Consider the following 27,454-nt stretch of genomic DNA (forward strand, 5'->3'; position numbering starts at 1 on the left):
CTCCCTGCAACAGTTCATCTGTACGTGGAACCTGGTATGTGTGCTATAAGTAAAATACAACACCATCTGGTTTTTCCACAAAATCAAATGACCACATACAACCTGTTTGATTACAATTACAACATGTTTCTGATCTTAAAAAAAAAAAAATGGCTGTTGAAGTGAAGGCAGCAAAACAGCTAAACCAGGTGGTGCTCCAAGCAAATAAAAAGCACGTTTGGGGGGGGCTTGGATTTGGGAACAGACAGCAGACTATGAATAAGAATCGAAGCAATTAATCAACTGCAGGCTGGACTGTGCCAAAGACATAGTGCAAGACAGACAGACACACACAGTGAGTAATGCAAAAAACATCTTCTGTTCCTTTTCATCTTCCCACGTTAGCGAGCAGAGCGCAACAGAGTGTCTTGGTGTGGTTTGCCTCAGCCTGGGAGGGAGGCAGCTGGGGCTCGGTTCTCCTGCTTCACTTGCAGCCACGAGGCCCAGCCCCGCCAGCTCTCTGACCCACAAACCAGAGTTACACACGAACCTGGACATGTTACGCCTGTCTAACAGCTCTGTCAAAGAAGCTTCTTCCATTTCTTCTACAAAGTCCATCTTCAGCACCACTACATTTGAACTCTGGCTGTGCAGCGACATTTTCCAATCCTGCTTCCTGTTGATGCTTTAGCCACGCAGCATTAAGACAGAAAAGTCAAGCTCAGGGAGGATTTAGACAAGAGGGAAGCGCAAGAGTTGCAATTGGACAGCTGCCCAGGCTATAGCTCAACCTGCTAATACTACCTTTTGACATTCAGTAGCTTTAACCTCGAGTGGTAATGGTTTAGGGGTTTAGTAGAGGTATTCTCTTGTGTGGTGATTGCACAAGTGAGCTCATCCCAAACATGGCAAATCCTACTGATTTTGAAGGGATTGCTCTAAGGCTGCCAACTCTGAGCTGAAACTGAATACAAAATGTGATGCAAAAGAAGAAAAACACCCAAGAAAAGAAGAAATAATTTGATTCTAACTGCCATGAAATGAGACACCAATTTTATCTGTATGTATATATGAACGTGTATGTATGTGTCAGAGACTATAAAGTGGAATCAGGGGATGAATTAACAAGCAGGGAAGGTGGGAAAGCAAGCAAGAAAATGAGGAGCAAACAGAGAGATGGCTGGATCTGATGTTGGGGGAGTTGACAAACCAAGATGGGAGGGATGGAGCGCAAAGGAGCCAGGTCAGTTTAATGGCCCATTTGTCTGCACTAGCTCTCACTGGCTGCTGCAGGAAAACCTCACATTCTCACACACACACACACACACGTCTGGTTTGGTGGTTTGCGGGGACTTTACATTGACTTACATTCATTTCCTGTAGACTAACCCTAACCTTAACCAGAAGCACTACTTGCCTAACCCTAACCCTGACCCTAACCTTAACCTAACCCTAACCTCATCCTAACCCTAAACCACATTGCCACCCTAAAATTCCATTTCTTGCCCGTGGGGACCTCGACTTAGGTCCCCACCGTGAAATGGGTCCTCATGAGTTGGTATGGAGTCAGGAAGAAGTCCCCACGTAGAAGGGAAAACACGTACACACACACACACACACACACACACCCCCATCCCGCCTCTCTGCTTCCTTCTTTCCATATCTCTCCCTCCCTCTGCCTTTTCCATTGCTCAGGCCTGTACACACAGCTTCAGTGGCTCCTTCCATTTACCAAAGCACAGAAGTGTTACCAATCCCTTTTCATTACTCGCATTCCTGTACGACTTGTAACACTACACATGAAGATTATTCTGTATGTTATCAATAAATATATAAACAAGGTTTCTCCAGGCTAATTTTAAGACCTTTTAACACCACTGAGAGCAATTTAAGACCTTTTTCACATCAATAAAGGATATTCAGAAAAATCAGCTAATTATTTAAGTTGTCAACATGCGAGTCGTCAGTGTGACGATTTGCTGTGGCGACCACTAAACGGGAAAAGCTGAAAGTGACTTTCATTTAAGTTGACTATTAACAAATTACTTTCCAGGAAATTCTTGGGCTTCAGTTTTTTTAGACAGCATGTGCAAAGGTCCAGCTCTTAATATCAGTGTGGGGACCTAAATGCTTTCCAGAGGTTGCTGACTGCTGATAAAGAGGGGTCACGCTGGCACTGGGCCCTGGGGACACTCCTGATGTTAATTCAGGACAATAGTACTTGATGGCAGACGTCCGCTGGAGGTTTTTAACAGTGGTTTTGCATTTTTCTGATCTCGCATGCAAGTTCAGTACCTTTACAACTCCCAAAGTTTTTATTTCCAGTGTCTTCTTACACATGGTACAAGGGGCTGTGAATTTGTCTTGTTTAATCAGCTTCAACCAAAGACTGCAAAGCACCATTTTCAGTCCATGTCTCATTAAACTTTTACTTTTCCATATTAGGTCAATGAAAGCAACAAAAATAACCACTTATGGAGGACACGCTACGTTATCTCACACACCACAGTGGGCTAGGTGAGCATTCTCCGATAAAATCAGATCGAGCTGCAAAGTTTGCAAATGTTACTCGTTCCAAGATGGCTTGGTTCTGCAGTTTTATTACAGCGTGATAAATAAAAACTGATGATGAAGAGAAAGAACTACAACACAGACCACTTTGAATGTTAATATGACATCATTATTGATCTACAAAGGATTTTTGTGGGAAAAAACATGCAGACAATTTGCTTTTATGTGTTTATGGGTAAATGTTGAGGTGACAAGGCATGATTCAATATAGCCCCTCTTTAAATGCAAGTGAATTACAAATTTTTGACGCAGCCACCTAAACTTGGTGTAAGCTCTTCATCTTTCTGTCTCCTTTCACTCTGTCTTTTCATCAGTCCCTCCAGCATCTTCTCTGAGAGAGAAGCTGGGCATCAGCTCTGCCACACTAGGACACTCCCTCCTCTCCAGTCTGTCCTTATGCGCCTGTCTCCTTCCTATTCTTCACGACGCCTAGTTAACCAGTTAACCATTGTTACAGTAGCAAATTGCCATAAGTCTCCCAGCACGAACAAATAATGAGGAAGATTAGAGCTCACACCACTGATTTTACTCAATATTAAAGTCTCAAAGCATATTAGAGATTTGGCCTATTTAAAATCATTACATTTACAGGAATAACAGCTTCACTGCTTTCATGTCAATCCCAAAATCATATCAGTATCTTATACCATGACTTTGTTCTTTGTTTATTCTGTGAGCTGCACCAATCAATAAAAATCACATTCTTAAGAGGTTATCATCCAGTTAAGTCAAACAAAGAACAGAGGACATGCACGTCCAATTTTTTATTTTACAGGTGCTGAACCAACAACAGCTTGAAGGCAAAAGCAAGAAAAAAAAAAGGTCACACACATCATATTAAGCTCCCAATGATTTAGTTCAATAGCAGCAATGTTTCAGTCTATACAAGATCTTCGTCACGCATTATCCTCCAGTAAAGTGTCATTATCTGCCAATTCAACAGTTACTGTTCTGTACCACTATTTCCACACTTTGTAAAATACTTCTGATTGTTCTGCCAGCAACATGATTCACATGAACTTTAATCTGCTGTGCAGTGTTTAGAAAAGTTTCTAATTGGCTTGTCTGGGAAATATTTTTGCAGACGTGCTGTGGAACTTGAGCTTTGCGAATGATTTTCAAAATAAATTGCTGCGCTTTTGGAAAAATACTTTAACCAGCTATCAGGATCACTTTCTGAAAAAATGTTGAGGAAGAACTGCCTCTTGTAGTTGCAGAAGATTCATCATTTTATATTACAGCCTGGCTTGTCGTGTTTTGTCTACACACTCCATTGTTAGCTTGTCCAAATGTTTGTTGGTACAAATAGAGGGTTTAATTTTTTCCAGATTTAACAAAAATTGATGTATTCTGCAACGGATGAAATTAATGCTACTGTTCAACACATAAAACTGTTTCACTTCCAAAATGCAGAAACAAAAATTTTATAAAAAATAGTCAACGCTTAACAAAAAGTCATAAATAAAAGCACACTTTTAAAATTAAAAGATTACATTTACTGGCACATCTGGCTTCATGACCCGTGGGTGAAATATTGCAGAGGTGGACAGCAAGCAAAGAAGGAGCTGAGAAGGTGCTTTCTGTAAAGCAGGTGGTTTGTTTCTACTTTGTTGCTGGCGAGTATGAAGCGAAGTGTGTGCGTTGCATGTTATAAAAGCAGTTGTTTCTAGAGGTGAGCAACACTGCAGTTTTTCCAGTTTCACACATGACTTTTGTGTGATGATCAGTGATCATGTAAAAAAGTGAACACTTGAAAACAAGTGGAAGTTTTTTTTATATCAGAAATAAAACTGGAATGATGAGAATAGAGTCAAACCTTACCATTTCTACCTTGTCTTGAAATGTTATTTCAGCTTTATTCTCGACAATTCGATTTTATTCTCAACAAGCAAAATAAGAAAAAAGTGGCCCTAATACGCCCTCATAGAAACGAGTTTCATGAGCTAAATGCTGTGACACTACAAGTGCGTTTAGACATGGGAGTGTGGGGGGGGGCACTGTGGCCTATCGACAGCACAGTAGACAGTCACCATAGTAACCCATCTCATGCTTATTCATCAGGACAAAACACAGATATCCCCCCCCCCCAATACACACACACCATCAGTGAACACATTACACATACAGGTATGAGTGCTCATAAAAGGACACACAAACACACACAGGTGCAGCTTAATCTGAGAAGTCCATGTGACTGGGTGCTGGTGTTCACGATGTGCAGGTGTACATGTGATAAGCATCACTTAGGCTTTCTCTGATTAGCAACCAGGCTTAATAAGCAGAAAACCAAACTAAAGAGGGACAGAGAGAGGTGCCAAATAGGTGGTGTTCACACCTTTAAGAGGCCTGAAAGAGGCAGCTTTCCTATCCCATACAGAGCGGGATTAGCTGATGTGTGTGTGCGGTAGGCAGGTCTGCAAGCTGTGTGTATCTGTAGTGTGAAAGAAAAACAAGCCAGTGGATGAGAGTGATCCCTCTTACCCGGGAGGAGAGGGAGCTCCACATCAAGAAGGAGAGGGCAGAGAGTGAAAAAGGCATCACACAAGAGGGAAGGAGGTAGAAATTGTTGCAGTGCAAATAACTTGCACAGTTTCAGTTTTCATATATTACTGATCAAACTGTGCTGCATTTTCTCATTTAAAATGTACTAGAAACAACTGGTCAGAGACATGAAAGCCACTGAAGGACTGAGGTGTGAAAGCTGAAGAATAAACAAAAATCCAACAAGGCAAAATGCAAGCCTAGTGCTCCCATGCATTTCTCCTTACTTTGCCTGTGTATATGCATGTGAAGATAACTTGTTGAAGTCCAGGTTTGGATCGGATAGGAATTATTTTATGCAGGAATGTGTGCCAATTAATAAAATTAATTTTTCTAATTCAACAAAACTGCAAATTCCTGCTTGCAATGCATGGATTGGCTGTGCATGATTGGGATTACATATGACAACAGACAAACCATAATGTGCAAAATAATTTGCCACCAATAGCTAATGTCCAGCATTGATTTCTTTGTCACATTCATTATCCATAGATTGTTTCATTATTTAATATCTTTGAATCCATTTGTCTGTTCAATAACAGTGAGTTTGTGTGGTCACCATTAACTGCTAAACAACTCACTGGGCTGCATGTCAAATAGCCACTTCTCAGCCATATGACAGTCCTCAAAGTAAACGTAACCCACCAGGATCAGGAAAAAAAATAAAATAAAATAAAAAAAAGTCTGCCTTCCTCTCTAAAGTCCACACATATAAAAAGTTTGGAAACACTGTTCCAAATGTCAAATGTTTTATGATTCCACAGTTGCTTGCATAACATCTGTAGCCAGCTGGAATGCCAAAAAAATCAAAAAAAAGACTTAAATCTCTTATACTGGGCAGGCACATGCCACTTCAGCCAGAAGATCTGCGTCATTACTAGCAAACAGATTTACACCATTTTTAAATTCTTGTTTTCAAAGTAAGGGTGCATATGGGACTGTGCAGAGAGTATTTTTGGATGCGTAGATCGAGATGGATCACATAAGGATATAAAGCCTACATTAGTCTGAAGTTTGACTTTTCATCATTAAAATCCCACCATGACAGCCATTTTCAACCTTATCAGCTATGGACAGCATCTTCACCAAAAGATTAATTTTGTCCTCCCTTCCATAGGCACTTCCAGGCTCCTATGGAAGGGAGGACAAAACAAAGAAAACAATGATTTTTCCAAATCCATTTATATTATGATATGGATATGACCTCAACCAGTGTCTGGTCCTGCCTACAAAAAGCTCCCTATATGGTCCCTTTGCTGATCCTGGCATTACAGGGCTGGCTCAGCTTGGATATGACATTGTGAAGTCACCAACGGTTAAAATAGGGCAGATCCAAACAGCAACAACTATCAAATCAGATTGCTGCAGCATGGTGTAACGGCACTCTGCGTTTGCGTGTGTGAGCAAGAGAGAGATCCCCGCCCCCTCACAACTCAACTACATTTCTGTGCAGTGAGCAGAGGTTTACATAGGAATGGGAGTCAGTAGGAGGGCATCAGCTAAGCTCCATAATAAGTGTGGCCCTGCCTATCACAGCACTGTAAAGACCAATACAAAAGTTCCAAATGCTCACTTACTTTACAGCCTGACATGCATGACATCTCAGAGCTAACTGGCAATACAGAGACAAATCAGCTGGTTAAAATTTTGAGAATTTCCTCTTTGTTTTCTGGAATTTTCAGAAGAAAACTAGAGCTATGCTCACACTGTAATATTTCTGCCTATTGGCTTATAGTCTAAGGCAAATGTTGCTACAGCAGCCGCCAGGGTCTGCATGAAGGACATAAAAAAAAAAAAAAAAAAAAAAGGTAGGTTTCTTACTTGTTGTAGTGTATGGAGGCATTTTACAAGACTGTTAAAACTAATATTATCATTTCTAATAGCATGTAAAAGTTTGGCTTTAACTAAAAAGGCAGTTTCAGCTATTTGGACCCCATTTTTCTGACATCTCTCCTTTCCAAAGGCTAAAATGTGACTATAGAATTAAATAATGAGTAACTTAGTGTTGAAGCACCTCTCAAACTTGGGCAAAACTCTACACACAAGCAAACATGCTACTGGAGTTTAACTGCTTTACTAACAATCAAACTGTGAATTGCATGAGTCAAAAGGTTAGGTTGCATTTTCATCCTCCCCTCATGTTGCTGTTCACAAAGCCTGGAACACACACTCACACATAGACACGTGTACAAACAAGACAAATTAAATTGCACTGGCAAGTCAGGAAGGGATACATGGAAAGATAAGAGCAGAGAAGGAAGCACTTAAGAAAGGCACCCCAGCAGTTAATTTCCTTTAGTAGTATATATTGCCTTCCTGACCAACGCTCAAAACACAATACACAGCTGGTGGAGCCTCAGTTCATGGCCACCACCCTCTGCTGGCTCTGTGAAAATGAACTACCCAAACATACAATGACAGCAGCTGATGGGCTGCATTGCATGTAGTCCATTAAACATACAGTACAGGCTGTCCTATAACAGCAAAAAATAAATAAATAAATAAAGAGCAGCAGATAAAAGAGCTATATTAACTCAAACATGCAAGAAACAACACTGTCAACTCTGCAACGGGAAATTACTTTGGACTCATTCTTCATGTATATTTGAAATCGTGAAGAAGATTCAAATGTTTACATACAGACAAGGTGACAAACAAAAAAGGAAAGCACAACCTAAAGTGTCTTAGTAAGGTGCTGGGCCACCATGTGCCACCAGACCAGCTTCTTGGCATAGATTTTACAAGTCTCTGAACAATGGACACCATTCCTCCAAAAGATATTCCCTCATGTGATGTTTTGATGACTGTGGTGGAAACGCTGTTAAACACTTCGGCCCAAAATCTCCCAAAGGTGTTCAACTGGGTTGAGATCTGGTAACTGAAGGCCACAACATATGATTCACACTCCTCAAACCTTTCAGCGACCCCTCATGCCCTATGGATGGAGGCACTGCCATCCTGGAAGAGACCACTCATTTATTCAGGCTTTTTTTTATTTTGTTGCCTGTACCACATGTGTAATGGGTAAGGAGCCATTCAAGGCACAGAGGCTAGTGCTACCAGCACTAGGCAACCCACTCTTGAGCCTGGTGTTCTGGTATACACTGCTCTCATGCACGGCCGCCTCCTACGGATACACGCATATACATAGAGAAAATGTATAAGGCCTGGAAATGGGGCAGGCAGGAGCTGAGAAATGAGATCCTGCAGACATGGGTGCACACCAATATAAATGTACCCTCCCCACACACACACACACACACCCCTATACGGTGGGCCACTTCAAACACATTCCACAACATGCTGTGCACTGTCGGAAAATGCCACCATGCACTGCAGTGAAAACAGTAGGCAAATGGGCTACATACGAACACACAAACAGATGGCATCTCCACTCACATTCATTTTATAAAACAACATGTTAACTTTTCAAATGTTCTTTCTAAATAAATGAGACTCCTTTGGACATTCAATTCAGCTAGTTAGAGTGGGACCCTGTTCAGGCTCTGTGACAGAGGTCGTTAAAGAAGCATGCAAACTGACTGTGGAAAACACATAAAACATTCAGCCATAAATTAGCTTGGCTCTGACTGTGTCCAGTGTGTTTGGCGTGTTCGGCATGTTCCTGATCAGGACAACCAGTGCTGACTGTGAAACACGGAGGAGGAAGTGTGCTGATGCATGTAAAATGTGTAGGTGGAAAAGACATCTATAGGTGGCGCTATGAATGCAAGTTTGTACCCAAATACTGAATGAAAAGATGACTCTCAATTGCAAGAAGCTTGGCAGAAGAAGAATTTTCCAGCATAACAATGATTGCAAAAATACCACAAAAATCATCACTCCACACATTTATGCAAGCATGGAACCAGAGGAGGATCAAATCTGCCATCAAAAATAAATGCAGACATACAAAATATGAATAAATAAATAAACCAGAATCTAACTTTTGAAGGGTATGTTGACTTCTGCTGCAGATAGCTTTTAAATATGCCCCTTTCATCATCATGGTTTAATTAATCAGCCATTTGCATTTCAAATTAACTGGCTTTATTCTTCTTGGGACTTTGGATGTAACAAATTCAACTGCATTAAATGGACAGGATTTGGGAAAACTTAAACATTTTATCACTACAGAATGGGGTGTACTTAGTTTTGCTATATACGTGACATACACATACTATCCAGAAACAGAGCTGTGCTTACACGTCTGAGAGGAACAAGAAGGGGGCAAGGCCCCCAGTTGCACAACTTGTTTTTTTACACGTTACACCAGGAGACAGCTCAGCAGTTACTTACAGTGCTTAAAAATGTTTGCTGATAACTCTGACAAACAGCCCAATGAAAATCAACTAGCAGTACCGTGTGAAAACTGCTTCATTGCATTCTCCAGCGTGAGCAGTCAACAGATCACAGGTGCAGTGGGGTTAATACAGTATATCAATACTGCTCTACTGCTGCTTTTCCCATGAGTGAGGTGGAGATGTCAGGCAGCATGTAGATTCAGATTGAAGTATTCAAAGTATCTTGTTTAACACCCCCACCCCTTAGGCGTAAACATTTTGAGAGTGGCAAATATGGTTACTTCCCAAAGAAATGAGTAAATCCAGAACCAGGACACCCAATAATATGTAACCCACTCCATGAAACAGAAAGAAGTCGGGAGAGGAAGGAGGGGTACCAGCAGGCCTGTCTCAAAAGACCTCTTTTCAGGACCTCTGTTTTGTCTGCATACATTACTTGTGTAAAGCAGCCAGAACATCTCCTTTGAACTTGGTCACTGGGAGCCATTACTAAGTCATGCAAATTAAAGTATGAAGATCAAATTAAACACAAGAAACAGCAAACACTATTGTATGTGTTTTGTTACTAGATTTTAAACTGGTCTATCTGTGAACATCAGCACATCAGTGTGGCAGCAACACATCATCTAAAACACTGAATCTCCAAAGGCCAAATATAGGTTAAAGGTTCAACCACTAATAAACAAATAAGCATGAATTAATTTAACAACAGTTGTATTGCAGTCACCCTATAAGTACAATAAATATTTTTATTGAGACATTCCTTTGTTCAAACTGAGATAACACACTAGCGAGTTATCTGCTTTAATAAAATAAGGTCCACTTTTCTGTCGGTTACACTTTTCACAGTATTAAATGTGGAAAGGTAATATAATAAACTAAAACATCACCTTGAGTCATTTAACTTCTGGAAGATTCATTTATGAATCAGGTCAGTGCATCTCTATAACTTGGGTCAACCTAATATTTCTTACTTACAAGCTTAATATCAAATATAACTCTATAAGATCTTCTAGACTAAGATTGTGGGTAAACCTATCTACAAAAGGTGCGTAAACTTATTTTAAGCAGATTTTCCTCTACTATATACCTGCTTATATGCAGCAGCAGTCAACAATGATTGCACTAAGTGAAAAAAAGATTCCCTGTTGCAAATTATCACTCCACGGATATTAAGACGAGGTCATTAGGCAGTTTACAGCAGGATCATTATCTCCAGCTCCCTCTCTCTCTCTCTCTCTCTCCCTCCCTTCCTTCCACCCTGTCTGCCAAAGCAGCACGGTACTGTTTAGATTACACGACGTTACATTAGTGTAATCCACACCCTAATTCATTGATAAATACACCACACATAATAGACAACCTCCTGCAGGAAGACACACACATACTTTAGTCCGTTTGGGGCTACAGAGCCACGCAGGCTAATCCGCCACCTATATAGAGACTTCTTAGCGTCGGCGGCTAATTTGTTTACGTTCAGGCTGCTGCAGCGCCGCGCGCGCGCGTGTGTGTGTGTTCTTGTTGTTGGAGTGTGTGTATCGCCATAAGAGGCCTAGCTGGGCTCACGGAGCCAATCCTGCTACTCCCAGTTTAGACTCGCAGCAGCAGACCACCCTCGTCCAGTTACAGCGACTAATCTGGCCATGGGGCTGGCGCATCCAATGCGGGCCGCTAAAATATGCACATTAAAGACAGCACCTGGGGTGGTGTCTTCCCCATTAACTGTACGGAGGAATATCAATTATTAGCACGTAGCCACGTACGCAACAACTGAAATTACTAGCCCCTTAATTATACCTCTATGAGAATTCACGCATGCGCCAAAAGCAAAAACAAGGCGAAAGTCCCGTGACCAAAGTTACCATCTTAAAATAAAAACAATAAAATAGCCGTACTCTTTTCTGAGCCCTGTTACTGCAGTAATAATCTGTCTGGAACTTAAAACCCGCGTCAGTGTTATTACGAACACGCCGTTTTACATATTCGGGACCCATCCCTATTGTAGTTAGCATATAAACACCACTTCGGTATGTTAATGCCGTCTTTATCGTGATACTCATATGGTAGTTTATCCTGCAATAATCTTACAGCAATCTTTTAAAATGTACACTTTTTATTTCTAACGTGTTAGGGTACTTATTTAAAGTAAACAAATAAAAAAGGTAGCAAGTGTAAACTACATAAAACCGCTTATATTATAGGTGGCATTGTGCCGCTGGAAATTAAAATGTAATTTGAAAGGTAATATATTCCAGGAAAGATAATATATTCCAGGAAAGATAATATATTCCACGATAAACTCACAACAACATTTCTCTGAAATGTGAAAAAAGCGATACTTACTTTCTCCGTGTATTAGTCCCGACTGGTATATAATGCAGGTGCAGAGGACAGTCAACACTATTTGTGCTCGCAGCTTTAGCGTCCACCACCTCATTTTGACTCTGAGATAAGTTGTGCTCTCCTCTTGAAGTGCCTCAAAAAACTATTGAGGGTTTTTTTTCCCCAGAAAGTGTTATCAAAAGTAACAAATTCTTAAAACTTTAGGTCCAATATATCCAAATGATTCGCGGTTGCCACTAAATAACGTGATCTTGAGATCTGGCAACACATGTGCGAGTAAAAATCTTCATTTTCCATAGGTGAAGGCGAAAGTCCAAGTTCATCTGTTTAATTTAGCTGCTTCACTGAATCAAGAGAAATATTAACAGTAATTTCCCACAGGCTAGTTTGGAGGTCCCCGGAGGAGATCCACTGGCCTTGTCTGTAATGCACGGCTCCACTGAGGGAAGACCCGCTTGAAAAACAATTTCTAACGCGTGTTTTATGCACAGCGTTAAAATATAAATAAATGAAGACAAACAAACAAACAAACAAACAGTCCTCTTCAGCTCCTCCAGCCCACACGGACTGAAACAGTGGATACCGTCCGACACTAAATCAAGAACGGGAGCTGACAGTGCTTGCTATCTTGTCAAGACCACAGGTTTTAGTGTTAGCTAGTATCTTCTCAGAAGCTCATCCTGTTAAAAACATACGGAGGCTCATCCCAGGAAATTCGTCCGAGCAGCTACGTGCAGAACAAACGTGCATCCAGCTTTCTCTACTACGACCCTCCTCTGAACTCCGTCACCCCAGCTGACCACCACGCTGCAAACGAATCAACACCCATAAAGCGACAAAACAGGAGAGAAATTAAATAAGGAAAACTTGGGAAATAACGTTCATAAATGTCACTTCTTTCCCATCCACAGTGAGCGAAAAAGAGCAAATACTGTCTCCGTTTAACGCCGCTGTGAAGTGAGAAAACTCTCCACCACGCCGTCCGTTTCTTCTTCTCAGATTAACGTTAGCCGATGGGGAAAACACGGCTAACGTTAGCTAGCTAATCCAAAACAAACGAGGTTTCAGGGTCGGCGATAGAGTTAAAAATTCAACAAAACACACAAAGTAAGTATCCCGTCTCCGATAGTCCAAAAGGGTGAGGTAAACAAACACAAAAATAGTTTTTTTTTTATTTTTATTTTAAAAAGACGGGTCAAGTGTAAAAACTTGGATTCCCGTTCCATTCACCGATGGCTCTCCCTCAGGTTCCCCCTCTTTCCGTCTCCCTTTCTGCGAGTCTCTCCACCAGTAAACAAGTCCTGCCAGTCACCTCAGCTGGGCCACACGTGGTCTGCGGGAAAATCCGGAGCGGATCACCGCTACACCTACCACCTGGGTCCGGATCCGGACTGCCTGAGCAGGCGCTGCCGTACCGGTGCTCTTTGTCAGGGAGGAGGTGAGGACACAACAAAACGGGAGTAGAGTAACACACGATATGTATATCAGATTCATATGAGGTAAGTCTTGCTTCATAGATTCACATATGTCGTGCAGATGATCCATGTTCTGATAGTATTGTAGCATCTGCTTAAACACGGAAAATCACCTGTTAAATTGTCTAATTAGTCACTACTATGGATTGTTTGGTAAAGGAAATTTCGGCAAATTTTTCAGTTGATATTCATGAATACAGATTGTAGACAAATAATAGAAACAATTTATTTTCCTTATCAATTCCACTTTGGTGATTTTTCCCCAAGATTAAAGGCTGTACTGTTACTTATTAAACACTTATTCCAAAATCCACTCGCATTACTTAGGATCATTTGAACACTAACCTTTTGTAGAACATATTTTCCAGTATTTCCAGATTAATTTCAGGTGGCAGCATATCTTTCAAACTGATCCGGGGCACTCTGGAATCAAACCCAGCCAGTGGGAAAAGTCAGCTTTTACTAAAGGCACAGGTGAACCAAGGACAATCTTTTTGTCACAAACATGATCCTGATTTGCATGTGATCATTTGATAGGCCAGCACCTAAAGCACAAAATATACAATACAATTACATGCAACTGTTTTATTATCATTTTACATTTGACACATCACACGTCATAGACCAGTGAGACTGTGGGCAAAACAAGAGCAGTGTAAACAGTACATACTGTCTTGGCCCAGCAGCAAGGAATCAAAACACCTGCCTGCAGTAAGGAATGGACATAGTCATCTCAGTTTGCATAGTAAATATCCTTATTCATATCCTGTTGATGAAACTTAACTACACACATTACCCAGAAGGAAGCTATTTCTACAAACACAAGCAGGATGGCTGAATCCTGACACAATTTTTACCCAAACCTGAGACTTAGATACATATAATAGCAGAGTAGAACATTTGCTTCCTGTTTGTCACATACAGTAGAGGTGCATTGTGTGATTGTGCTGCTACACACAGCTCTACTCTGCTAGAGGCTTGTGGAGCAGGCATGTTACTAATCTGAGGAATGTTGTTACCCAGTGAACAGAGTAAATGAGGTCTTGGTGAGATTAAATGTCACAGGTCTGAAGGACTGAGGGTTATGGACTCTAGTCAAAACAGACCTCTTTGAGGTAGCCACACTGTCTGACACAACTGAAAGCACACATATGTTTTCTCCTCTCCTCTTCTCCTCTCCTCTCCTCTCCGATCCAATGCACTATGGCATCATTTCAGTAGATGGCACTAAAAATAACCGCAGCCAATTCACTTTCCAAATGTCAAAAGGTGTCAAAGAGACAACTTTGGACTACGTCAAATAACATGATGTGAGTCTTCTGTCACAGTGTTGTGTGGCTTCTTTAGTGAAGGTTGCTTTAAATAATGTCTGCAAAAGAAGAATTTTAATTCAACTTTAACATTTATAAACAATTTGTTTTCTCTGCAGAGTTCACCTGTCACTCACAAAGGCAGTGTTCATATGTGCTTATCTTGGATGTGTTGACACCTCTCTTCTGCAGAACTGTTTTCCACCTGGTACTTGGTTGTGGAGGGATTATTCAGACCAGAGGATATGCAGATGTGCGAATGACACAGTTGTAATTTGATTGTTGAGGAAAAGGCTGCGGGGTCCACGCTCATCATAAGCTACAACTCAAGCCCCCAAATGTCCCAGATAACAGTGTTTTCATTCTTTTTTTTATTTTCATGGCAAAACAGCATCAATCCAAGGATAAAATTGTCAGCGGTAGCACAGCATCAACAGTGCAGCAAAAGATATGCTTTTCCTTTCACCAGAGTCTCTTGTCTCCCCTCAGATTGAGCAAGGAATTAAAAGAAGAGAGTGCGAGATAGCGTACAAGTGAAATGATGGCTTTCAGTCGTACAGAATATTCTCTTTGTTTAGCAATCCCTTTATAAATGGCATGTGAGTGACAAATTCAGTGAGTGGAGAAATACAAAGAATGTAGATGCTTCCACCGAAGACAAGAGGGATCAGTAAATGACACATGATTAAGGATACACCAATCAGGGTTGAGGGTATCTCCTGCTACTGAGTGTCAAACCAACAACCAGTGCACTCGTTCTCCCAGTATGAAAATGAGATCAATCGTACACTATGCCCTTTAAAGTAGCCATATCTTAACCCAGGTGAACACCCATAGGGCCGTGCAGGGACCACCAAACACCAAATGAGAGAATGAATTTTAAAAGAATGGCATTCAGAGACCTGGAGATAAGGAATACTGAAGCTGTTCTGGAAGCTTGTGGTGGTGGTGGTTCTTTGTTTTTGATTTGTCACCCACGTGTACTTCAGCCTTGTGTAGATAAATCTCAATGCTCCTTTAGGCTTCAGGTCCTTGACTTGATTAGGTATCAGCCTCATCAACCAGGGAGCACTCTGCACTCACAGTGGGGTTCAACACACACATACAAATCAATGAATTACAGATGCACATACTTGTCTTCTTCTTGTATTTCTTCCTTTTGCCTCACAACAAACTTATACAATAATAAGTTAGACCATGTACTACATCTGCTTCTTTCTCTCTCACACACACAGATGCAGAAGGAAAAACAAACTCACGCTCATTCTCTCTGCAGTTGTCTCCGCTGTAGCCTGTAAATGGAAGGATTAATAAGTTTGAATGGAGAGAGTCTCTTGCCTTTGTTGGTGTGGAAGGCTCGGTAATTTGCTGCCTGGGGAGCCAGGAAGTAGGAGCCACATCTAGCCTTTGAGCGTCTGTGTGTATATGTATGTGTGTGTGTGTGTGTGTGTGTGTGTGTGTCTCATAGGAGTGGGTCATGAGCTTAAACAGACAAAGCATTCCTGTGTTAGTAATTTACACTTTTAGCACTTGCTGTTCATGCATCTCAATCCATTTAGCCTGACAAACAGAAAAACACCAGGCTCTCCCTTGCTCTCCGATTCCCTTGTTGTTTCTTTATCATACAAGCACAGAGCAATTACATATAATGTCATTTAGGCAAGAGATTAACACACCTATTCCTGCCGAGGAGGAGCTAGGCATCACCAGTCTTATGACAAAGCTTCTGCACACAACACAGGAAAGACTTTGCAAAAATATATAATAGTAAATGAAGAGGAAACACAGTTGAAACACTGCATGCATATTATCTGTCATGACATTTTGTAGAGGCATTCATGTCCCTCAGAGGATTTACCCAACTCACTTTGGTGATACTCTGCTTCTTCTGTATCACTGACATACTGTATTTAGTTAATGGAGAAATGTCTCAACATTTTTTGGATGCCCAGTTCAGATAATCATATTCTCCTCAGGATTTATTGTAGAAACCTTGGTGATCACCAGAATTTCTATTTAGTGCCACAATTTAGGCCAAAATTTAAATTTGTCCAGTACTTTGATTTATTACCACATGGCATTCTGTTAACTGTAATATGCATTTGGTGCTAATTATTTAAACTGGTAAACTAAGATGGTGTGCTTCACAGTATGGCAAACATGTTAGCATTGTCACTATGAGCATGTTAGCAGGTTGATGTTAGCATTTAAAGATTCAGAGAATCTGAAGAAATCTCTGAAAGCCAGGAAAACTAAAGGCTGAAAACTAATACTGAATGGCCATGATCTTGGGGCCCTCGTGAGGCGTTGACATTAAAAACAGACACAATTCTGTGGTGGAAATCACTGCATCAGCTCAGGAACACCACTGAGAACCACTGGCAGTGAACTAGGTTTGTTGTTACATCCACAAATGCAAGACAAACAAGATCCAGATCTTCTCAGGCCTCAAACTAATTTAAGATGGACTGAGGTGAAGTGGAAAACTGTGGTGTGATTTGATGAATAAAAAGTTTTCAAATTCTATTTGGAAATCATGGATGTCGAGTCCTCCAGGCTAAAGAGGAAAAGTATCATCCCGCTTGTTATCACAACACAATTCGACAGCCATATATGTCTTTTTCGCTAAATGCACATTTGTTTTCTTGTTTTCACATTCTTCTTCTTGTTCTGATTTTCTTGTTTCTTCCTTGCCTTATGGAAACACATTGCACATGCATATGCACATTAAGAGTCACTGTGTCAAATTCCTTACGTTCAACCTACCTGGCCATAAAGCTGATTCTGATTCTGATGAAATGAAAAAAATATGACAAAGGAGAAGCCAAAATCTTATATCAAGCAAATGTTTTGCTTTCAAAACTAAAGCAACTGGTCTCCTCAGTTCCCAGAGGTTTACTCAGTGTTGTTAACAGAAGAGGTGATGCAGCACAGTGGGACCATGCCCCTGTCCAAACTTTTTTGGATCATGTAGATGGCATCAAATTTAAAATGAGCACCTCTTTTTCTCAATTTCAGCGTTTGACATAACTACAACATTATTACTTTAAATGAAATATAGGTTTTAACTGATTAACAAATCATAGCATTCTGTTTTTATTTACATTCTACACTTCATCCCAAGTTTTTTGGAAATAGGGTTGTATGTTATGCAGCTAGTCTTACTCTTCTGTTACTTTGACACTACAGGTTTTTTTTTTTTTTTTTTTTATTATTGCTTCACATCATCTCTGTCCAGACTTATCTATACTGTATTTATACTATGTGCATATTGATCTCAGCTACTAAGCCATTGATGAGGAAGAACCCTGTGGACAAAACACTGTGATAATGTGCCCGATGATGAATTCAGTAAACACACAGACCACACAAGCCATGTTAATAATCCGTGGTGATGACACTGGCTTTTCAGGTTGTTAGAGTGATCCACGGAGCTTTAATATGTCTGTGTCTGTTCATCACTAATGAAACTGGAACCAAGGGCACACTGTGCCATCTATAAAGCAGCTTGATAAGCATTGCAGGGGATTTATGAATCAGAGTACACACTGTACAGTATCTCAGTCAGCCTTTCAGACATGGAGTATCTTATAGCTTACCTCTGCCTGAATCGCAGTGTCAGATTCACACAACAAGCCATGCATTTACTGTATGGGTTTTAAGATATTTAAAGCACACTGTATTTGCATTTCAGTTTTCCCATTGCCCCTCCCTACTCATTCCCCTCAAGGCAAGATCTATTACCATTTTGAACTGACAAATACTCTGAAAAAGCAGCATAAATGAAGTGCAAAGCTACATGTAAGTCACATTACAGTATACCTGGGTCGAGAAAAGACTTCTGAAAAGCTTGTAATTTTACAACTTCAGACAATTTTACAAGTAATAGAACACTTAAAATACTACTGACTAATTTGTACACCGTGCTTTTATATACTGTGAACCATTTATATGGAGGTACAGCAGTATATTGCAGTTTAATAAAAAAAAAAGACAAAAATGCTCTAATTGCACAACATGTGAGAGGATGAATACTGTATGCATTGAGTTTACCTTTCAGTGTGTTTTCTTCACTTTGTTACCAAACATTAGTGCTGAAACAATTGTGATTTACTTGAAGTTAATCCACCTAAAATCAGTCTGCAACAACTTCAACTGTAAGTAATTTTTAAAGCAAAACTGCCAGAATACCTTAAATGCAAATTGTCTTTGGGATTTGGACCACTGACCACAAGACAGTGATAAATTGTGATGGATAATGAAATAATAATGACAATAATAATGATCAGCTGACTTCTGTAACCATGCTAAGGATAGATAAGACACACAGTAGTTTATTTCCACAAAGCAAAGGCTTCCTTTTAAACACAGCCAGCGACAGGGTCCTGACCTAGAGAACCCTTCAGGAAACTCAGCCTCCACCCCTGTTACACATCGCTCCATCATGTGTAGTGTGTCCTTGTGTGTCCACCACTGGTCTGTGTGTTACACACTTAACCCCTGGTCACACGCACATCCCAGAGAGCCTTGTTTTCCCACACTTGGGCACACATTTATCTCTTAACAGATTAGACTGTGAAGGTTACATCGGCTGCCCACTCATCTTTTTCCATGTACTAAGTCTCATCACCTGCTCTTTTCCTTCACACTTTGAAGACTGAAAACACCTTCTGCACTACCATCTTCCTTTCTAATGCCATTTCACACAATTTTCTCAGTCTTCTTCCCATTTTTACTCCCTCCTCCTCCCCATTTTTCAGGTTTTTGTCCTCCTTTGCTTCTGCCCCTCCCCCCTGTTTGTTCCTTTTCTCACATTGATGGGTGGTTAGGGGGCCACAAGGCCATGTGCTGGGCTAAAGGATTTGTTTTATTTGGGAAGGAATATTGCTTGAACCTGAATCTACTTCCTCAGAGGATGTGTCACGGACAGCTTTGTCCACATATTGTCAGAGTGACAATAGCAACAGATCCACAAAGAGAAGCCCAGTAAATACAAAGGATAGTCAAGGTCAGAGCAACATCAGGCAGAGCAGGTTCAGGGGGGAAAAGGTGTGTTGTCTTTATTATGTGCTGCACAACATCATGTGTGTCCCCTCGCACTAAGAGGATGGGGACACTGTGGTTTTGATACTTCCTTTTGCACATAAACATGGACACATGCAGGGCAGCAAGGATTTAGACAGTTCAGTTTTTAGAAATATGGAGAAAGTTAGGAGAGAGAGGCACCTCTCAACTTTCCTGTAGCACTTTATTTTGTCTCTTGATAGCTGAACCAGGTAATAGTTAGTATACTTTTATTTTTCAGCACACTATAAAAAAGTCAAACTTTAACCAACTTTTAATGCTTACATCAGCATTTAGTTTAACTTTTGGAATTAAAGCTGCTGTTTTTCAAAGTTAAAGCCTTTGGAACCATAACTTTGGAGTGTGTGGTGATATTCTCATTCGTAAAGAGGAGTAAACACGCCAGCAGAGTAAGGCAGCTCACCTCCTCTTTGCATCTTCCTTAATGGTTTGAAAATTTTTCTACAAATGTCAGTATGGTGAAACAAGACAAAATAGTGCAGATTACAATATTTGCATTACTATCGTCACTTATTTAAACAAAACTATTCAAGAAAACCTTTTATAAAAATCAGATTTTTGCAAGAAACAGCTGAAATGACTTCATGTTCATTGTTTTCTCTTGATTTAATAAAACATCACTTTAGGACTAATGATTATGATTTTTTTCAGGTCATCTACAGGTTATCTTGGTGCTCATGCAGCTTTCTAATAAAAATATTGGGGAATTGATCTAATTGTGTATATTGCCTTATTTTCAAAACTAGGTTACAACAAAATGGGTGACACTTGCTGCACATGCAGTCATGTTGTTCTGTGAAATGAGTCATTCACAGTTTTTGATCGTGAACCCTTTTCCTTAAGTGCATGTGAAACCAGCGGCGGCGTGACTTTTTAGCGCAGCTCAGAGAAGAGATCAAAATTCCCAGGATTCCATTCCAGGGGCACAGGGACGTGTCAGTGGCCCCCTGTATCCTTCTGGAACAGACATAAGCTCTGAGGCTTTAAATATTCAAAGAACCACAATATACCCAAATTATTTAATGAGAGCTAAAAGAAGTTTTTTTTTTTTAAATAAAATAACATTTCATTTATCATCAACTCTATGTCAAGACTTTCTTAGCATAAACTGGCCTATGTTTACAAAAATTAATAACATTTTAAAGAGGAGAGTTTTCTCATGACAGAAATGTACAGTAGACATGTGGGTTGTTGTCGAATGCATGTTATATGTTGGTGGAAATGCTAACTAAATTTATATTTCCTGCTCCTGGTCCAGATCTTCTTCATTTTATTCGCCATTTCAGATTACATTTCAGAGTCAGGTTAAATTTGAACAATGTCTTCCCGATTTCAAAGCAATAACCTGAGCGTCAGAGTCAGTTTCTGTTGCAAACACTTGAATCAGAGTAGAAGAGACCAAACATTTACTGGACAATGTGCATTAACTATGCACCAGCAATTTAACGACTACTGATGCTTTCCTGACCTCTGACCTGAGCAGGAAATAGTTTGAAAATATGTGGATTAAACCTTTTGTCTCATATAGTAACAAACATGCACTGAGGATGTATTCACTGTCAACAACAACCTATTAACAGTGTACAGCACAGAATGTCCTGAAGGGGAAAACATAAATAACAAAGATGCTTTCCTTTAAAATGCATTTACAAAAATAAACCTACAGTAAGAGGCTCACTCAGGTCAGAACACTGGCAGGCACACTGACTGAAGCCAAATAAGAGAAAGGGGATACATCTAATTCCTTCCTGAGAGCAAGGCGTGGTTGTGGGATAAACACAGTAGCATTGTATTAGTGTTTTCAGAGGAAACAGGCCGAGCCACACACCACCACCCATCCTGGATGTTACGAACACCACATCCAAAGTGAGAACTATTTCTTCTGAGAGGATCAAAGTCAGACTGCAGCGTTCATGACACTGACAATTACAAGGGAGCAAAAGATTAACTGCTACTCTTGATAGCAAGCCAGTGCGTCAGTCTTCCCAAATCTTGCTTCCAGCCACAGACCTGAGGCGTGTTTCTTCAGTGCTCTACAGCATGAGACTGGGATAAATTTGAAACTTCCTAGAATGATCATTTAAAAAGTGTTTATGTTCTCACAAGGAGAGGGACAAGGAAGTTGGGGATCAGGGAAGCAGGACGAGCATCAGAGTTCAGCGAGAGGTCTGGGCATCAGCAAACAAACTGCAGCTTTAAACTTATGCCAGCTGTAATTATTCAAATGTAATGTAATTTACTTGACAGAGGGCAAGTGTTTGTCTGATTGTGATGACTGTATGCCTGATAGAGGCCAGCTGTGTGAGAGGACAGTGTGTCTACTCACTATAAATAACCTCAGTTTGAAAACATCAGGAGAAAGTAGCCCAAATTAGGACAAAAATATCCAAGAATGTGTGCATAAATAACCAGTCAAACATGCAGGGTAAAATTACAGAGGTGATTATTAGGAGGATGTTGTAACTGTATTAGAGGGACATGACCCTGCCCTTTATAAATGTGGATGTGTCTGTATATTCTGGGGGTTTTTTCTTCTTTTTCTGTCTCAGAATGATAGAGAAATGTACCTTTGTGTCAAAAAAACAAATGTTTGGTTTCTTTCATACATTTTTGTTGGTCTTCTATGAACTATGACAAAATCTAATGGGTCAGAAAAAACAACTTAGCACTGCATATTATAAATACTAGGGGCACAATAAGATGCCATTTAACTTCACGAGATTGCCTCTTAAATTCCTGTTGGTGTGTGTGATTTATTATAGCTTTTAACTTCTCTGCGGCTGTGTAATTGAGTTTGTTTGACTGCTGCACTACATAAACATCACAATGAGAAGCCCAAAGAGCTCAGTGCAGATTTTACTTTGGGCCACCACAAAGTAACTTCAGGTCTCAATCACCAGTGCAAACAATTGTTTGTAAATACAAGGTAGTGGGTAGAGAGGTCCCTTTACCAAAGTCTCAAAGAAAACCCAAACTATGGAAGTAAATCCCTGTCAAAATGTTTGAAGGAGCTCTAAGCACATTTTGAGCATTGCTCACTTTGCAGCTCAGCATTTGAGAGCTCACAGGATCAGATTTGTAAGTGCAGAATCAAATTCAAGTGTGTGCACTTGTTTCCAACTCTGTGCTCTCATATTTCTTCACTGGTGTTTGTGTGAAAGTCTGTCAGCACCAATAGTTTTGAAACCACACAAAACAGGTTTTGAGCACTATTTAGTGGCAGAGCACACAGGGACAGATTTGGAAGAGCAGAATCACATCTGCGAGTGAGGGAGGTTACCTGCTGCTCCCTGAAGTCATCTGTTACACTTACAATTCTATCCTGCCTCGCTCTCAAATCTGTCTCTGCTCTTACAAATTTGTGCCTGTCTGCTTTCAAATTCTGATTTGCAAAATGAGTAGAGCTTGAAACTTGTTTGTACACTTTTAAAATGCTGAAGACAGACTTTCACACAAACCCCAGTGGAGCAATCTGACAGCGCAGACTCAGAAACAAGCACAGCGATGGCCAGGATAATGCGCTCAAACCTGATTCTGCACTTACAAATACAGTATGTGCCTGTGTGCTCTCAAATGCTGAGTTGCAAACTGAGTAGTATTGATGTTCACACACCCTCAAATGTTTTTCAGAGGGATTTACTTCCATAAACACCTGTCATCTTCTGCTGAGAGACAATAAGTTGGGGTGGTTGGATGTAATGCAACAATCACAAAAACTTGTTTCCCTGAGTCAAGCAAACCTAACATCACCCAGGGCTGAGTCGCTCCGCAGCAGGAAACCAACCCTTATCCCAAAGCGACACCTTGGGAGGAGAATTTTGTATGGACGTCCTTTGTAAGGCTTGTTGGCATATTTGAGAAGCCCTGAACTATGTTAGGTCTGCCAGTGTTCTTCAATGCCCTATCACCTGTCTGGCGCTTGGACAACAGGAAGACTGTTCTTTAACTCGCCAGTGTCCATCACAGGTAGGTGCTGAACCAATACTGGACATCACAGGACACAGAATGAAAGGAATTTAGAGTGACAGAAGTTTTTTTTGTTTGGAGAAGACAATGAAAAAGTGCTCAATAAAAACTTTAATTGTGTAGTGTTTGTTTTCCAAATAACCCACTGACTTGCAGTATTGCAGCAGAAAGAATTTAGCCAAAGGAGCTCTGAGCTGCTAAATAAAAAACTCTCCAACACTGAGCATAAGCATTAGGACTCCTGTGATGTTTTATTCAGCTGTAATATTTCGCTTCTTCTTGTGCTGCAGCATGAGATAGAGTGAGACACCAAGGGGGGAAACAGAGGAGTGAAGGGATGTAGGGAGATGTGAAAATAACAATATAGGTAAATAACAGATATGCTGTGGAGACATGGTTGAACAAATTAGAAAGAATGAAATAACAGTAAGTGGGACAGCGGGACATTTACTCCAGTCTGTGCAGAAAACTCCAAAGCATCATCAGGATCTCACCTGGACTTAACCTGCTGTTGACACCTGTTCACTGAGCAGAGACAGTAGCAAGAGAACGCAAGTTAAACTGGTAGTACAGTCTAAAAATACATCATTCAAAATCCTATTTAAGCAAAATATACTTTAATTATCAAACGTATTTGTTCTGTATTTATGTTGTATCAAACACTATTGTTTGCCTGCATAACTGACCATCCCGACTGAGATCCAGACAGACTGGTCCTCCTTGGTATGTGCTGATACATACGTTGCCAGGCTATTGTGTAAATCTAGTGTTTTTTTAATTTAATTATTTTTTTTAAACCAGTTTGTTTTTGGTGGTTTCTAATAAGACAATAGTGTTATTGTTTTGCATATACAGTACTGTACATCAAGAGAAAACCAACTAACATCACAGCGATAAGGCCACGTATTCATCTATGAACGGTATTGTACTGCACAAAACAACAGCGCTGCAAATACACCACTGAGTCTGCATCACAAAAATATCCATTCATCAAATTTTCTCTCGCATCTTTCCAGTAGCTCCCAAGCTCATTCACAAGCAGGATTCTTTTTCTACTGCTGGGGAGATGCTCACATCTTTAAGCGCCGTCTTCTCCCATTCTTCCCGTCTGAGACGTACGGCCTCTTACCAAGTTCTCTGAAAATGGAGGAAAAAGGAATGAGTAGTCAAGAACAGAGAGCTGATGCTGGTCTGACAGCCAAACAAGTTGCATCACCTTTGATCTTGACTGGTTGGAATAGGAAGGATCCAGGAAAGAACTACACTTTTACTCATGTGTGAGCACCACTAGTGCACACAGAAAAATGGATATGAAAACTGAAAATATGACTGGACACGTTATGATAAATGTCCATCTAGCCACCCATTATTTATACCACTTATCCTACTGAGGGCTGCAGGGGGGTGCTGTAGTCATTACCAGCCAACACTGGGTGAGAGGCAGGGTCACCCTGGAAGAGGTTACCAGTCTATCACAGGGCTGACACACAGAGATTAATCACACCTACAGGCAATTTAGAGTTGTCACTTAACCTAATCTGCATGTCTTTGGACTGTGGGGGGAAGCCAGGGTACTCGGAGAAAACCCACAGAGGAACAGGGAGAACATGCAAACCCCAATCGGAAATACACCGCTTGGCCGCAAGCATCAAACCTGGAACCCTCTTGCTGTGAGGCGACAATAGTAACCACTGAACCACCATGCCACTCAATATGTTAAATGTACAAAACATAATTATTTGTAGCTGAGCATTTCAAGCAAGAAGGGTCTCCGTTATTGAACTCATAACCTTCAGTGTTTGGGCTACATTTTCTGAGAGGCTGAACTTAGAAAATAACACATTGCTAAAAACCGTTAAGAATTGTTTTGCCAAAAATGTAGTACTTTTGTATTTGTACTTAATCATCTGGTTGGCCTTGGCATACAAAGTCAATAGACATAACATCTGCTGAAGGACGATAAAGCTGATCTTGAAAATCACCTTGGTCTCAAACATCCTTATAAATAACAGCTCAGCCAAGGATTCAGACCTTTTTATCAACACAGGGTTTTCCACAACGACAGACAAGAACTGGACTATTTTCATGCCAAATTCAAAAGCACTTTCACTTGTTGTTGCATACTTATGGTATCAAGTATGGTATGGTATTCAGGCCAAGTGCAAAACCCAAGAGGGGGAGAACCTGGTAGATCAAAATAAAAAGGAAATATATCACAAACACACACACTCCCAGCATACACAAGCATACACACCCTTGATCTGCCACCCTGAGCAGCCCCCATTGTTCCAGGAGGGGCTCTGCACCTGCTGTGGTAGCTTGGGGCCTCTTGGGGGAAACGTTGAGGGGGCCCAGGAGAGGTGTGCCTGATTCCAAAACAGCACATTATTCCTTGGATGTAACCCCATCCACCTCCAGTCCCACCCTCATCCCAGTTTTGCCTCTAGCCTCAGGCAGAGCCCAGAGCCTCAACTGCTGGGCCCTGCTCCTACTTCGCACTGTCCGCGTTAACGTCCTTGACAGTTTATACCCTCAAGGCCTCCTCCCTGTCTGAGCAGCAGTTCTCAGCCCAAGGCTCAGTCTACTCAGAGAAAAACAAATGTTGCACCCAAGCCACCTGCGACTTCTTACCTCTAGGTTTAAACACCAGCTTAAAGGGGTAGTTCAACATTTTGGGAAATGTGTGTATTTGCCTTCTTTCTAAGAGTCAGATGAGACTGCCAGTCCCAAACTCCAAAACATTCTATTTAGTATAAAGCAGCACATGTTGACACCTGGAGCCAAACAATCAGTGGCAGTTTTGCTTACTCAATAATCAATGAAATTGATTAATTGATCAGCAACATATAGTTACTGATTATTTTTCTGATGATTAACTATTCAAAGAATTGTTGCAGGTCTAGTCTGAAGGTAAAATCTGAAGGATCTTTAAAAGCTCATCAACACATTATAGCTTGTTTGTGTATGATGTGCAAAAATAACCTATAATAGTGATCATTTTATAGATTTAAAACAAAAAAACCTGTTGATAGTGAGATAAAAAGGTCCTGGGCTGTGGATTTTGTTACCTTTGGAGTGTTTCCCACTATTTTCATGCCAAACTAAGCTAACTGGTTGCAGGACCAGCTACATAATCATGCAACAGACATCTAACTTAGCATTTTTCTCCAAACATAACTTCTTATAAGTCTGCTGTCTCATGGCCAAGTAAGTTAAGCTCGTCTTTCCAGCATCAAGCACAAAGTGTCCTGTACTACCAGCAACGGCTGCGGTCCTTCACCTTTTACTGATTCAGCACGACTAAACAACCAAAAAATTAAGTCTCTCAGCATCAGCACTACCCGGGTTCCCTGCATCAAGCAGAAATCTGCAGGGACCTTTTTTCCCCAATGGGGACTCTTGCTGCCTGACAAATAGGCTGGAGGGTTCAGTGTATTAACCCACATGTTCACACCAAGCCGGGAACACGGAATGATAGAGGGGCAACAGGGGGCTGCTGGGAATGGCATATGACTCTGGCTTTTGGGGTGAAACACACACACACACACACACAGGCATGTAGAGACAAACAGCAAACACAGTTAAGGAGTTACTGTCACGGCTACTAAAATTCTCTTAGATCATCCTCAGCTGTGACAAATACTGTAAGAGAGCTGAAAGTGGCACTTCTTAGCGCTTGTGCTACTTCAACTCTCCAGCCAGAGGGCTGCCATAACATAACACGTGTGTGGGAGCTTTGAGAAGAATCCTCATGAGCCACAAACACAACACAACCACACAGACCGACACACATAGGGAGGTGGGTCCTGCTGAGGGAAACAGTAACGGCAAAACAGACACAAACTTATACAACACCTGTGGAGACAAGAGAGATTAGGAG

At 40.8% G+C, this 27,454-nt stretch overlaps 1 protein-coding gene and 1 long non-coding RNA gene across 2 annotated transcripts in view; both read right to left on the minus strand.

The window, feature by feature from the left end:
* Positions 1-13,279, minus strand: part of insrb (insulin receptor b) — a 75,460-nt gene extending 62,181 nt beyond the window's left edge. The window contains 1 exon segment of the mRNA XM_020613053.1: positions 11,739-13,279. Within this exon segment, the coding sequence (XP_020468709.1) occupies positions 11,739-11,832 (94 nt within the window). The 5' untranslated portion in view covers positions 11,833-13,279.
* A 10,423-nt stretch (positions 13,280-23,702) lies between these two features.
* LOC109967472 (uncharacterized) lies at positions 23,703-25,814 on the minus strand. Its single transcript, XR_002275939.1, has 3 exons — positions 24,649-25,814; positions 24,069-24,099; positions 23,703-23,858 (listed from the first exon to the last, which is right to left on the minus strand). It is a non-coding gene; the product is annotated as an uncharacterized LOC109967472 (long non-coding RNA).
* Positions 25,815-27,454: the final 1,640 nt, after the last annotated feature.

The sequence above is a fragment of the Monopterus albus genome, unplaced genomic scaffold (genome assembly GCF_001952655.1).
Source record: "Monopterus albus unplaced genomic scaffold, M_albus_1.0 scaffold129.1, whole genome shotgun sequence".
Classification (NCBI taxonomy): Eukaryota; Metazoa; Chordata; class Actinopteri; order Synbranchiformes; family Synbranchidae; genus Monopterus; species Monopterus albus.